This window comes from Lissotriton helveticus, chromosome 3_1 (genome assembly GCF_964261635.1).
Source record: "Lissotriton helveticus chromosome 3_1, aLisHel1.1, whole genome shotgun sequence".
NCBI lineage: Eukaryota > Metazoa > Chordata > Amphibia > Caudata > Salamandridae > Lissotriton > Lissotriton helveticus.
The window spans coordinates 51,191,867-51,207,384 of NC_136061.1; the positions used below are offsets into that span (position 1 = coordinate 51,191,867).

General features: G+C 43.5%; 1 protein-coding gene across 1 annotated transcript in view; it reads left to right on the forward strand.

The window, feature by feature from the left end:
* LOC144824399 (solute carrier family 22 member 7-like) overlaps positions 1 to 15,518 on the forward strand; it is a 259,657-nt gene that overhangs the window by 42,475 nt on the left and 201,664 nt on the right. Inside the window, exon 2 of the mRNA XM_078683509.1 lies at positions 1,053 to 1,508. Within this exon, the coding sequence (XP_078539635.1) occupies positions 1,107 to 1,508 (402 nt within the window). The 5' untranslated portion in view covers positions 1,053 to 1,106. The remainder of the gene's footprint in view (positions 1 to 1,052; positions 1,509 to 15,518) is intronic.

Sequence of the window (15,518 nt, forward strand, 5' to 3'; positions counted from 1 at the left end):
TGACCTTTCTGCCTTAGTTTCCTTACCTGCCTCCTCTCTTCATGCCTTGCATATGTTTCCTTTCCCAAGCAGTCTGTGACTCTCCTGAACTCTGCATACCATCAACAGTGTCTGCCTCTGCCATAATACCGGTCTTCCTTAGTATATTTCTCCTCTGCCATAATACCGGTCTTCCTTAGTATATTTCTCATTTGCAGAGCATGTCTGCTGTCTGCCCCACCACTGTTTTTCTACCCTACTGTGAGCCATCTGAGCAGTATAAATCTAGACCTAAACTGTAACCATGTGAAGACCTCATGGACACCACATTGGCTTCACACGGTCCAAGTTGTGATTGGTTCCCGGGGTAAAGCCCCATCCACACAATGGGGCACTTTTATTGAGAAAAGTTTAGCAATGCTGTGTGGTAGAAATTTGCGGATCCACGCTCCCTTGCAGAAATGTGAGGGGAAAAGTCAAATTCCTTCTGAAATGTCATGTTTGAAGTTACACCACTTAGATTCTCCTGGCTATCTAGTTTTCAGAAATATCTCAGATTGGTAGGTTTCACTCAGCACTTCCCAAGCTCAGAGAAAAAATACCACAAGTACCCCCTACCCACATTGTCAGAAGTAGTGTAAATGAAAGGAAAAATATTGACATTTCTTTGTTCTAGGGCCTTTCCTGTTGCAGGTGGTTAGCACACCCACATAATTGGTAAGGTATGGGAATGATGGTTGGTAAGAATTATATGGATCCATTTCCAGCAGCTGATCCAAAGCCACACTTACTACTGGAGCCCCTCCTCAACCACACACAGCCTCCATTTATGGGCAGCTCTATCTTTCTGCTCTTCTCTCATGCTTCTTATGTGGCACTTTCCCACTTGTGACCTCTTACCCCTCCATCCATCAAACACTGTTTTTTCTGTGTATTTGGGATGAATGACTTTCACATTTTGATCTTTAAGGGGTGGTCTTACATAATTTCAGCTGCAGACATATTCGTATGGCGATAGTGTGCTTTAAAAATGCAAATAACATAACATGACATTTCTCATCCTCTGCTTACAGTGGATTGCTGGTGGAGATAAACTTCCCTGAACATTCACCACTCTCCAGTTCAGGATGAAGCTTGAGGAACTTCTACTAGAAGCTGGAGGCTTTGGAAGGTTCCAGATCTTCATTTTGGTTCTCTTATTCATTCACCGGGCCACTCTGTCTGCACACTTCCTGCTGACCAACTTTCTGGCGGTGGTGCCTCCCCATCGGTGTGCCCTCCAAAACAAGGATGTGTTAGGGAACCTCACAGAGGAAGAGCTTCTCCTCATCAGCATCCCCAGGGAGCCTGATGGGACCTTCAGCTCCTGCAAGATGTACAGAGAGCCCCAGTGGCACCTGCTGGAGAACTCTATCGGGGGACCACCCAACAACTCCACCTGGGAACCACTCAACAGCTCTGTGATTCAGACTTGCCAGCATGGCTGGGAATATGACCACTCTCAGTTCATCTCTACAATAGCCACTGAGGTAAGAGCTGATTAAATGCTTACTGTTGGTATATAACCAGACTAGAGCTTAAAGCCTTGGAAAACAGCCAAGATGAGTCATATGTCAGTATAGTAGTAGAAGCAATGGAATAACAACTGATAAATTCATAAAGAGACCTCATTGGCTAAGATCCTGTGCTCCAAGGAGTGAAAGACACAGCTGATGAGTAAGACTATGCTCCAATTAGTGTGAAAAATGGGCAGAGAGTGGGAGTATGCTCCAATTAGTAAAATATTTTAGAGTGCCGGCAAGGGATTTTGTTTGTAAGAATAATCACTAGATTTTATACTTGGATCTTATTCACCCCTTGAAGTCTCTACAATCAAATTGTTATCTGATCTAATTTTGAATTGAATGCCAAATGCGTAGAGAAACCTTTCAAAAGGAAATAATTAGAATACAGTGTATAATTTCTGAGAATTATGAAAAACTTGATGAGTATGAAAAAACGTAATGAGTATGACAAACAGGGAAATGTTATTGTAGATTTTTTTATTTTTTTTTATATCATTTGATTGTAAAATTCATAGGGTACATATCAACATTTTACATTTGTTACAATGCTTCCGAATGGAAAAGAAACGCCCCAATCGTTCTATAATTCATTTGAAAAAGTCCAAACCAATAATTAAAGCAATAAGTGACACTTATTTTGTTTAAAGTACAGGTCACTTAATCCGTTGCTAATGGATGGAGAAATGGACCCAATAGTCGACGTTTCGGTCTTCTATGGTACTTATCAGTGAGACCTTCTTCAGGACAACACAATTAACATGTGACTGTGACCCTCTCTCAATATATTCGGTAGTGACCTCAATCTTCCAGTATCAATTAAAATCTCAGTATTAATCCTGATTTTGGACCTGGTTTTTTCTCGGCTTATAGACTGTTCGATATGTTGGATTTCTTTCCTGGTCCGCCACTGTATTTTACATTTGGTCGAATTTATCGCTCCCAATTTGTGCACTTCAATTAGATGCGGAAATGATGCATGTATTGTAGTGTTTCTCTGCGCATTTGGCAGTCAATTCAAAATTAGATCAGATAACAATTTGATTGTAGAGACTTCAATGGGTAAATAAGATCCAAGTCTAAAATCTGGTGATTATTCATACAAACAAAATCCCTCTAAAATATTGCATCCTGCCCAAGCCCACAAGGGTATATTGGGTTTCCCACCCTTTCTGTACCAATGAGCAAAAGTCATTGCAAATGAGTGAGACAGTGGCCCTTTGGCAGGGATTTACAATCAAAGCATAATTTTCTGCTGCAAGGAATTAAAGGCGAAGCTGAAATCCAGACCGTGAGACTCTAGTGCAAGTGAGTGAGACTGTGGTGCATGGAGTAAAAGTCCCAATGAATGAGACTATGCTGCTTGTAGCGAGCCTCACACCCTTACACCCTGTATGTATGTATACTTGTAAAACGCACTGTTACCTCGTTACGTGGCGTCCTGGCGCTGTATTCTTTGGTGGAACCCATCCTGGCTTTCCCTGTGAGAGGGCACCCAAGGTGAAGCCAGGCATCCCCGGCGTTGCTGGGGCCGTTGTGGAGATTAAGCAAGCTATTGCCCAGAGTTGCAGAGTGGGACCCATGGTTAGCGTAGGCACCTAAGCGAGAATTATCGAGTCCGCGGACAATGACCCAAGACCCTGCCGCGTCGGGAATTGAACCCTGATCCCGGGCCGACCTCTGCTTCAGGGTCTGCCGCTCCTAACCAGTGAGCCACACTTCTCCCTGAGACTTTGAATCAAAGAGTGACTCTTACATCAAATGAATGGGAGAGCACTTCTTGGACAGGGGCTCACAGCGAAAGCATGAGACAGTGTTCAAAGGAATGAGCTCACATCAGAGGAGTGAGACTGTGTTCCAATGAGGGAAACTGACACCTGATGAGCTACTCTGTGATGCAATCAGTCAGTTCTAATTCTCCAAAGAATAAGTTCAAAGCTAAAGACTGAGGGCCCGATTCACAGAACTAACTTAAGACAAAATCCTAAACTCGCTACTTTTGGAATTCACAGAAGGCATTTAGTAGTAGTAAAGTTAGGATTTTGTCTTAAGTCTGTCTTAAGTCTGTTCTAAGTTTGTCTTAAGTCTGTCTTAAATCTGTCTTAAGTCAAACTTAAGACAAAATCCTAACTTTACTACTACTAAATGCCTTCTGTGAATACCAAAAGTAGTAGGACAGACGTAAGACAGACTTAAGACAAACTTAGGACAGACTTAAGACAGACTTAAGACAGACTTAAGACAAACTTAAAACAAACTTAAGACAGACTTAAGACAGACTTAAGACAGACTTGAGACAAACTTAAGACTTCTGTGAATACCAAAAGTAGTAGGACAGACTTATGACAGACTTAAGACAAACTTAGGACAGACTTAAGACAGACTTAAGACAAAATTAAGACAAACTTAAGACAAACTTAAGACAGACTTAAGACAGACTTAAGACAGACTTGAGACAAACATAAGACAAACTTGGGATAGACTTAAGACAGACTTAAGACAAAATCCTAACTTTACTACTACTAAATGCCTTCTGTGATTACCAAAAGTAGTAAGTTTAGGATTTTGTCTTAAGTTAGTTATGTGAATCGGGCCCTGAGACAGTACGATATGTTTTGAGAGTCACACACCATAATTGAGATGTGAACTGACAGAGATTAAGAAGTGTATAGGGGGGCGTGTAACTTGAATAGAGTCAACTCATCATTAATGCCCAAGTCAATGCCACATACACCTCCTACTTCCACATCCTGAAGATGCTGAAATAGCTGTTCGAATGGCTTCCCACCAACACCGCAGAACCATCACCCAGGAACTCATCAAAAGCAAACTGGACTAGGGGAAAAATGTATACGCCGAAATCAGCACCCAACTGGCTACGAAACGCAAACTATACAAAAATCATCAGCCGGAATCGTACTTGACCTATCACATTTATGCATATTCCCCCTCATGTCAGAGAGCTCCACTCGTTTTCTATATATAAAAGAAACTCTGTTCAGACTCCTCACTCACACCTTCAAAGCCCTACACTACCAAGACCTGGCCTACCTCAACAACAGTATCAGACTCCACATAACCTCCAGACACCTCCCATCAGCAGAACTCCTACTTGTATACATCCTACGCATACGCACAATCGGAACCGACAGTCAGGCCTTCTCCTTCATCACTCCTAAAGCTTCTAATGACCTTCCGAGGGCCATCAGAGTATCCTCTTCAATTCTTGAATTCCGCAAGAAATTGAAGATGTAGCTCTTCAACTAGTTCTACTAGGCTGGTCCTATGCTAGACCTAAGCTAGGCCATTATTGCTCCAAGATAGGCTGCCAGGTGAAAGAGAGTACAAATACACATTACGTAAATAAACATAAAAAAACATAGCATAACATAACAACATAAAATAACATAACACAACACAACACAACAACAACTCTAGCTTTTTACTGACACTCAGTTTGAAAAACATGATCTTTTCCTGTGACTCCTCAAGCCCTGTTTTGATAATATTCCCAACCTTATTAAATTGATATTAGAACATTGGAATGTTGGGAGCTCCATTGCAAACAATGGCGTGCTCCAGGCTTATAATGGCTGGTATAAGCCTGGAGCTCCAACATTCCAATGATTCTTTGTTCACAGCTCTGGCTGTGAACAAAGGCTTCAGGGAGCCTGAGGGGATTCCAATCCCCTCGCGCTCCCATAAGGCTTTGTTCTTTTTTGTTAGAACATTCTGCCCTCTAGCGGGCTATACCGGCTATTAAAGTCCCTCTCCCTTGTTAAAGGCCCTCGCCTTTGGCTGGGGGCCTTTAACGCTGGAGAGGGCCTTTAATTGATTGATTGATTGATTGTGGGTTTCTAAAGCGCTAGAATCAACTCCCGAAGGAGTATCTCTGCGCTGTAGACCGCTGGGGAACCCGTCCTGGCTTTCCCTGTGAGATGGTCCCTACTGGGTATCTACAAGGTGAAACCAGGCATCCCCGGCGTCTGTGGGGGGCCATTGTGGAGATGAGGCAAGCTAATGCCCAGAGTTGCCGAGTGTGATCCCTGGTTAGAGTAGGCACCGAGGCGAGAATTATCGAGTCCGCTGACCCTGGTCCACGACCCTGCCGCGTCAGGGATAGAACCCTGGTCCCGGGCAGTCCTTTGCTTCCGGGTCTGCCGCCTCTAACCAGTGAGCCACACCACTCCACTAATAGCCTCTACGGCGGGCTATAAGGCTATAATATGAACTGGCTGCCAGACCCTGCTCAGCTGCACTTATCGTACTGTCCACACATTGTAATGACATAAAAAATGTGCTAATAATTACAGGGCGAGCTAAGAAGACACCTTCTTATAAATTAAAAAGGAAGATTATCATTGATTTGTTTTCTTCAAATATCTAGATGACCTTAAACAACATAAAACTCATCAGCACAAGGCCTAATGTGGCAAACGGGCCTAACAGCCTACTGAAGGTGGAGCCCCATGTTGTCTTGGCCAGGCCCCTACTATGGTGTTCTTGTGTGTTATGTTAAATCCTGAAGGACTTTTTTGCTACAGAACTCAAAATGTGTCAACACAAATTGTGTTTATTTTCACTGAACACAAGTTTTATCAGGAGTTGCTTAACATGGGCAGGTTTAGGTCATTTTGCTTGAGGGCACATTTCAGCAGGTATACAACCTTTATAACGCAACTTTTACAACGCACTACCATTACAACGAAACTTTTACAACGCAAAAACTATTACAACGCATGTATTTACAACGCATGTTTTTACAACGTAGGTACCTTTACAACGCATACCATTACAATGTAAGTATTGGTAAGTATATAATTATATTTAAAATGTTATATGTTTGGGTTTTTTTAAAGGGTATTTTTAGGGTTCAGGGTCAGTTTTGGGTTTTTGGGTAAAGGGGTATTTTTAGGGTTCAGGGTCAGTTTTAGGTTTTTGGGTAAAGGGGTATTTTTAGGGTTCAGGGTCAGTTTTAGGTTTTTGGGTAAAGGGGTATTTTTAGGGTTCAGGGTCAGTTTTGGGTTTTTGGGTAAAGGGGAATTTTTAGGGTTCAGGGTCAGTTTTAGTTTTTTGGGTAAAGGGGTATTTTTAGGGTTCAGGGTCAGTTTGGGGTTTTTGGATAAAGGGGTATTTTTAGGGTTCAGGGTCAGTTTTGGGTTTTTGGGTAAAGGGTTATTTTTAGGGTTCAGGGTCAGTTTTGGGTTTTTGGGTAAAGGGTTATTTTTAGGGTTCAGGGTCAGTTTTGGGTTTTTGGGTAAAGGGGTATTTTTAGGGTTCAGGGTCAGTTTTGGGTTTTTGGGTAAAGGGTTATTTTTAGGGTTCAGTGTCAGTTTGGGGTTTTTGGGTAAAGGGGTATTTTTAGGGTTCAGGGTCAGTTTTGGGTTTTTGGGTAAAGGGTTATTTTTAGGGTTCAGGGTCAGTTTTGGGTTTTTGGGTAAAGGGGTATTTTTAGGGTTCAGGGTCAGTTTTGGGTTTTTGGGTAAAGGGTTATTTTTAGGGTTCAGTGTCAGTTTGGGGTTTTTGGGTAAAGGGGTATTTTTAGGGTTCAGGGTCAGTTTTGGGTTTTTGGGGTACAGGGGTACAGGGTAAAAATAAAGTAAAATTAAATTTAAATTAAATTAATTAAATGAAATTAAATTAAATTAAATTACATTACATTAAATTATATTAATTTCAATTAATTTACAATTAAAAAATTAATATATACTTACCAATACTTACGTTGTAATGGTATGCGTTGTAAAGGTACCTGCGTTGTAAATACATGCGTTGTAATAGTATTTGCGTTGTAAAAAATTTGTTGTAAAGGTATGCGTTGTAAAAGTATGCGTTGTAACGTCATACATCCATTTCAGCATAATCTGTCTGTGTGTGAGCATTGCCCATGCCTTCTCCTTCCACACCACTCACTAGTCACTTAAACTTGGCAGTAAAACTATCTACCTACAGTGTCCTTGTTAGTGTCTGGCTTCCATACTCCAGCCTTATATACACATAATCTAATATTTCAGACACTTAAAAGGAAAGCAATGTGGAATTCCCTACCAGGGAACCTCCGATAGGCTAATTCAGAAACTTGTTTCAGAAAGGCCTTGAAGACGTCGCTCTGTAGGATGGATTAGGATGGGTTGTTAGTACCCTAGCCCTTCTGTGCGCAATGCCTGCTGCTTCAGCACCGGTACACCTCTGTTTGAGGTAGCTGTCGCGCTTTACACACTCCAGTATTATTATTATTATTGTTGTCCAAATTGGGGTTCTGAGAGAAAGCATCCCTAAGTGGAGAGGTGTGGCTCACTGGTTAGAGGCGGCATACCCTGAAGCAGAGAACGGCCCGGGACCAGGGTTCAATTCCCGACGCGGCAGGGTCCTGGACCAGGGTCAGCAGACTCGACAATTCTCGCCTCGGTGCCTACTCTAACCAGGGATCACACTCGGCAACTCTGGGCATTAAGCTTGCCTCATCTCTACAACGGCCCCCCACAGACGCCGGGGATGCCCGATTTCACCTTGGAGATACCCAGAAGGGACCATCTCACAGGGAAAGCCAGGACGGGTTCCCCAGCGGTCTACAGCACCGGGACGCTCACGGACAGTTGTGGGCTTTACAAGACACATACATTTACATTTACATTAGCCTCCCACCAGCTTAGGGATGCTATAGCGCATACAGTATAACATCTCCCCACAATAAATGAGAAGGGAGAGAGATGTTTGGAGACATACGCCAGAAGGGACAGTATTTTGAAGACTATCAGCTGTGAAGCAGCTATGCAGGAAGGTATTAATTATCAAGAATTACAATAGGCTAACAATATAACTCGAAGGTCAACTAGGGAAAGATAGGCCGATATATTATGGATATGTGATATAACATCTTTATGCCTCGTTCACTGTAATAATATTCCTTGAGGATAACTTATTTGTGATTATGGAGATCATTTTAACCCCTTCGCTGCTGGCCCGTTTTCGCCGCTGTGGGGTAAACAAACGAACAGGGCGGGGCCGTGACGAACCCCATTCGTCATCCGCACACGAGCACCGCGGAGCGTGACGGCTGGGGTTCGTCACCAGCATGCAAGGGGTTAATACATATGAGTTTCATTTGTTTAGCACTTAATAACACTTAGGGCCTAATTTAGAGTTTGGCTGACATGGTGCTCCATTGCAAATGGGATGGAGTACCCCGTCTGCCAAACCCTCAATCCGTCTGTGCTACTAAGAGCTGGATGGACCTTCAGCTTTCCGTTTGGTGGTGCCCCCATTGGGTGCATCAATGGAAAGCTTATCCCGACCGCCTGCCAGAGTCCTGACTGTCGGAGTAAGAGTATCACACTGCCCACTCAACTTAAGGTGGACTGTCTGATGTCCTTTTTTCTGTCTCCCACCAAAAGGGAAAATGTGTGATCCTGGGAAAACAATCAAACTAATCACCTCGACACACAGCGAAAAGCTCTATGCATGTGGAGGTTATTAGCTATTTGTTTTTAAAAAACAAACTCTCACTTTGGGAGATAGTTTTTTAAAAACAAAAAGTTTAGTAGACGTTCATCAAAAACCTGAATGAATGAATATTGGTCTCATAAAGCGCATACATTGCCCAAAGGCGTCAAGGCGCTGTGGATAGAGCCAGAGGTTGCAGGAGGCACGGGAGGGAACCTAATAATTAAGTGATGAGCCAAGTCGTTATGACCTTACAGAAAAGAGAATGAGACTCTTGTCCAGAAATCGATAGCAGAAGAGTATCCCAAAGCTTAGAGGCAGCAACAGAAAAAGCTCTTCCCCTCCTACCTGGCTCTCTTGAACCTGTGAACTACCAGCCAGTTTTTAGTGACAGATTGTAATTGTTTGGTAGGAACGTACCGTTGAAAAAGTCTTTTGAGTCTTCCGATCCTAAGTTATGAAGAACTTTGTGGACCAGGCTCAGGGCATTGAGTAAAATTCTCTGGCCTTGAGAAAGCCAGTTTAGGTTGCGAATGGATGCTGAAGTAGGTTGAAATTTAGGAAGATCCATCACAAGTCTGGCCGCTGGGAAACATCCTTTACAACGCAACTTTTACCACGCAGTGCCTTTACGACGCAACTTTTACAACGCAAACCATTACAACGCATTGCGCTGGGGGGCGCTCTAGGATAGGGAATAGGTTTAATTTACTATCCAACACCTTCCCTACTATCCACGGGGACTGGAGTTGGAATAGTAAATTAAACTATTCACTATCCAGCGCCCCAAAGCACTATGCATTGTAAAGGCATGCGTTGTAAAAACAGCGTTGTAAAGGCATGTGTGGTAAAAGCATGCGTTGTAATGTCATACATCCCTGGCCGCTGCATTCAGTACGAGCTGCAGTTTGTGAATGGATCTCCTATTGATATCCAGAAACCGGGCATCACAATAATCCAATCTGGAGAGGACAATAGCGACAACTGCCTGCTTTCGAGAGGAAAAGGAAAGACACTGAAAGATCTTCCTCAAGACCCTGTAGATGCCAAAACAAGTTGTGACTGTTCTGTTGATCTGCGGGTCAAAAGAAAGAGAGCTGTCAACTATCACACCAAGATTCTTTGCTGCTGGAGCTGGACAGGGGCATCGGCCAAGCATTTCAGGCCACCAAGAATAGGACCGTATAGACTGTTGACTACCAAAAATCAATACTTCGGTTTTGTCGCCAATGAGTCAAAGGTAGTTATCTACTATCCAGGAGGCCACAACCTGCATGCAATTTTTTTAATTTGCTGTGGACGCCTCTGTGCTGTTGGTGATTGACACAATCATTTGTGTGTCATACGCATAGTACAGAGACTCCAGCCCAAAAAATCAAATGAGTTTGGGCTGGAGGCGACATAGATTTTAAACCAGGTTGGGCTCAATGAAGAATCATGAGGGGCACCGCAGAAGGTGTAAGTGGCATCAGAGTAAAATTGATCCAGTCTCCGGGCTATGGCCACTCCTAAACTCATGCTGAGAGCCATCAAGCAAATGATGTTGATTCCTACCAGGAAGATAGAAGTTGCTGCCTTTTTACATTGTTATTTATTCATTTTTGTAATATCATGTATATATTTTTTGTTTTGTCTCAGAGCCTTGAAAAAGTCATCGTACTGATTGTTAGTACTGACGAAACACGTGTCGGCTGTTTCTTACCAACTTTGATTTTATGGATCTACAAATAAAGAAAATGAAAATTTTAACCTCTTTCTGCTCCTTTGTCTTGTCCAAAGATTGAAACCATAGGATACATACAGCTCAAATATTGTGGACACTACAAGACTTATTAGTCTTTTTTTGCATATATGCTCCAGGATTGTGCTCTCTTTGACCTTCTCTCTTTAAGATAGAAGTTGAGATGGTTCTCCAAGGTTTTTGCAGGGACAGGCAGTAGAAAGATAGGCCGATCATTTTTTAGTTCAGAGGGATGTAAAGTAGACATTTTTAATAATGGTTTGACCACTGCAGTTTTCCAAGTGAGAGGATAATTTCCTGATGAAATAGCTACATTAAGAATGGAGGTAAGGTGAGGGACAACCATCTCCCCACCAAATTTCATGATCTTCAGGGGTCAGGATTCCAGAGGGGATTCAGAGTTGATTCCCCCTAGAAGGCAGCCTGCGTGCTCCTGAAAAAAGGAGGGGAAAGCAGATAAATTAGCTCCCCACTCGTGTAGTGTAGGAGAATTAACTAGTGCGGGGCTAATAGTAGGAACACAAGTCCTATTAAAGAAGTGAGGGGCCTTACCAAGTTAGACACTATGCAATTGACATCATGACGCATGCAATCACAGAGCATGATGTCACAACGTAGCGCTATCAACAAAAATAATGCGTTTTAAATTATTTGTGTAGATACTGGGGCAGGCCACCCCATCTGAGTCTTACAGTGTGTGCTCTTACATAGAGGGACAGAACAAAGGCAAAAGCATGCATCTCTAAAGTATCTTTGCAGAGATAGCAAGCTGTGTGCCTTTGTTTCCCTCTGTGGTATTTACATTTGCGTCAAGCCCCAGGACGCCTCTAGTCAAGATATTCAAACAAAAGGGTGCCTGATGGCCCCTTACCTTCGGCCTTGCTTGAGGTAAAAAAAAAAACACCCCTCGCTGAACGTGTCAAGGTGCCTTACACCAGGACAAGTTCAGCATATGTCGGTGGTGACCAACACCTTCACAGGGGGGATGGCGTCCACCCTGTGAAAATAGTGGGTGGACGCCGTGTACCTACATGTACCCCGACTCATGTCGTGTAAGGAACTATGACAGATGTCTACTAAACTGTTTTCACCTTCAGAGGAACCCTCAGGACTGCGGTTCCTCTGCAGGTGCTGATCTCTAAATCTGGCAGGGTGTAGTCCTTCAGGGTGGCAGATTTCATGTCCTCCATACAAGGGAGTAGGAATGTTGTCCTTTTCTCAAATGAGAACTTGCCTATCTACATGTCTGTGGTGACTAAGGATATCTATCTGGATGTGCCCCTTTAAAAAGGAGCATCTCTCAGAACTGCTGTATGAATCTAAAGAAGATAAACCTGGATAACAGGAACATTTACATTGAGGGGCATATTTATGAGCCCATTGCGCCACCGTAGCATTACTTTTTGTGATGCACTAGCGGTGCAAACCACAAAATCTAATTTAGAGGTCACGCAAAGCCACTGTGGGCCCAATTCCGATCTCGTTGGGAAAGCATACAACCGAATCAGTTGAGGAAGCTTTCCATACGACTTGGACTGGGGCAGTCTGACTTAACGAGTACCAGGCATCCGTGTGTATCCGGATACAATTCAATCAGACTCCCATTAACTTCAATGGGAGCCTGTGTTCCGAACATGAACACAGGCTCCCATTGAAGAAATGGGTGACTGGGGAAAATCGTGCACCCTGTGGTGGGCACCGCATGGTGCCTGCCACATTGTATATGGCTGGAAAGGGGATGTCCCTTGGGTACCCCCACAGGCCCAATTAGGAGGCAGGCAAACCAATTCGGAAAGGCTGTCCGAATCAGTCATCGTACTCACTCGCTCGGAAACCGAGTCCCTAGAGCTGTAGGAATCGACTCCAGAAAGGCTTGTCCTGTCCGAACGTCTTCTGGAACTGATTGGTTCAGCCCGGACTGTTCCCAGGCATCGTACTTGTCCATCCGGAACTGGCCAGAACTGGTCGGTTGGAAACAAAGGTTCCAGATAGGTTTCCGCAAAGCTGGATGCAATTCGAAGCTCTCCCGACCAGAATCGGAATCGACCCCTTTGTGTGGATTTGGAAAGCCTCAGAGGTATATGTTTCTTTACTTTGTGCTCTGGAGGCTTTCCATGGGCATTGCAGTTGGTGTTAACATGCAACAACCAAGGATTGTGATGCTACGCCAGTTTTACAAGAGCATGTAAACCTGGGGATGAGCTTAAACGTTACGCCTACCAGGGTAGCAGCAACGAGGAGCAATAACTGAAATTCACCTATTTTTCCCTCTTTCCATGTGTGCCGCAACATCCAATGAAAGAGGAAAAAGCCTCCCAGAATAACACCTTCCTGCGCAAAAACAATCCTGCCAACAACACATGCACCTTTGCACCAGGCCCGTGTTGGAGCTAGGCTGCTGAAACGGCGCCAGCGCTGGGAGAAGGACATGAATGCGCTGCATTGGATAATTAAGGTGCATTCCTGCACTATCACTTTTATGTAGAGCAGCGCAGCAAGGGGACTTACTGTGCTGCCCTACATCAAATCCCAATAAATGAGGCCCTGAGGATCTTAGGGGTTTACTTCACAATTTGGTTATGAGGTTAGGGAGGTTGTGTGAGGCTTTGGGTGAATGGGGATGTTTCCTGTGTGTTAAGAAGGGGGAAGAGATGAGTGACATGCATATTGTGGCACTGATGGAGCTTGGGTGTTCATTGTAGTGCTTCATGCCTCATATTTGCTGATTTAAGCACTGTAAATAACAGTTTGTATGTTTTGAGCATAGCAGGGCAGAAGTGCTGCAGGAAGTGCTTTGCCAAATAAACAAGTGAGTTGATAGTGAAAGGCATGGGATGTGAGGCAATTGGAGGTCTTGTGGGAAGGGGGATTGTTCTCCTGGGGACTCATTTATGAAAAGTGACACATCGCTGCGTGTAAACAGTGATGCGTCACTTTTCATTGCGCCCTCCTTGCGACATACCTGATGCGTCATATTTAATGTATGACGCATCATGTCACAAGGAGTGACAGATACGTCAGTATTTCTGACGTATCTGTATGGCGCAAAAGTGACGCATTGCTGGAGTGTGTCACAAAAGTGACGCAACTCCAGAAATGTGTACTTTCACATGGGGCATGCCCCATGTGAAAGGGCTTGCGTCAGTCTTACGCCTGCTGTGAGGCAGGCGCAAGATTTTGACGCAACGGCGTCCTTAAAGTGACGCAGTGAAATCTCCTAGATTTCACTGCGTCACTTCTACGAGGCTTTTTGCAGGGGAACGCCCACCCCATGCATACATTATACCTGACGCAGGTATAATGTAGTGCAGGGGTTTACAAAGTGACACATCTGCTTAGATGCGTCCCTTTGTAAAGAGTGCGCAACAGGAGGCATGTTTTACGCCGCCGATGCGTAACAAAAAGTGACGTATCGGAAGCTCAAAACTGACGCACGGCCTCATAAATGAGGCCCTTGGTGTTTTTACCAGTTCTGGATGTGTTCACCTGTGAAATGGTTTCAGCTATCCTTGGCCCAGCATGGTCTAAGGGCTGTGCGGTTCAATCAAGGATGATCCTCTAAGGTTTTGTCTGCTTCTGATGTTGATTGACAACAGCAGGCACATACTGTGCTTGTAATGGTGGAGGTAGGGCATGAAGCTTATATGGAATCTTACTTGGTGAAGGATTGAAATCCACTCAAAGTTGGCCCTTACAATGCCAAAAGTGAAGTTGAATGGCTATGAAAATGACTTAGTATCAAGCAAATTCGCATTCGCAAATGCAGAAATTTGGCGTTTGCGAATGCGAATTTGCAAAATGGTATGTATTAAGTCAAACCTGGTGCAAAACAAGGAATCGCAAACATTTCTGATTCCTTATTTTGCAATTGCATTTAAGGAATCGCAAAATTTGCGATTCCTTAAAGGCAATGTATGAAGGAGAAAAAAAATGCAAATTGACATTAAGGAATCGTAAATTACCACCAACTTCAAGTTGGTGGTAATTTGCGAATTGCTTGAAAAATGCACATTTTTGCATTTTTCAAAGTGCCATGTGATGCGCATACATGCCCTTAGGGCATGTATGTGCGCCACATGTGCACCCATGCTTATTTCAGGGGTGCAACATGCTGTCCTTTGGACACCCCTGCACCCTTACAATTATTCTCAATTTGCGATTCTCAAATTACGAATCGCAAATTGAGAATAACTTCCCATTCATCCTATGGGCCTCCTGGCCCATAGAAATGAATGGAAAAGTATTCCTTAATTGCGATTCGCAATCTGCTAATCGCAATTAAGGAAGAATAAGAATTCGCAAAAAAATTGCAACTTTGTACATACATCCCAATTTGCGATTCGGAAAAAGCGATTTCTAAAAAATCGCTATTTCAGAATCGCAAATGGGTACCTTGATACATATGGCCCTTAGTCAAGATAGAGGAAGTGAACTATGGGTTATGTTGGCTGGGCTGTGGGTGAATATCAGTATCAGTGCTTTGTGTCTCAGTTCTGCCATTGTACAAGACTTGCAGCATGAAATACTATGTGCAAAATAATGTATGGTATTGTATTTCTTTTATATAGTGATTACTCGCCCATTGAAGCTTTTTGATTCTGTTTTCCCTGGGCAGCTTACTGATCTGGAACCTAAAGTTAATTGTTAAAGCAGTAATTATGACTTGTTGGGTATTGGGATTAGATCTTGCGTTCTCAAGGAGACCATTCAAGCCACATGTGGTTGTTAGTGAGAGTGCATGAGAGTTGCTCAGATCATAGTTGAGTGAGAGAGATTATGTATTGTGTCTTTTT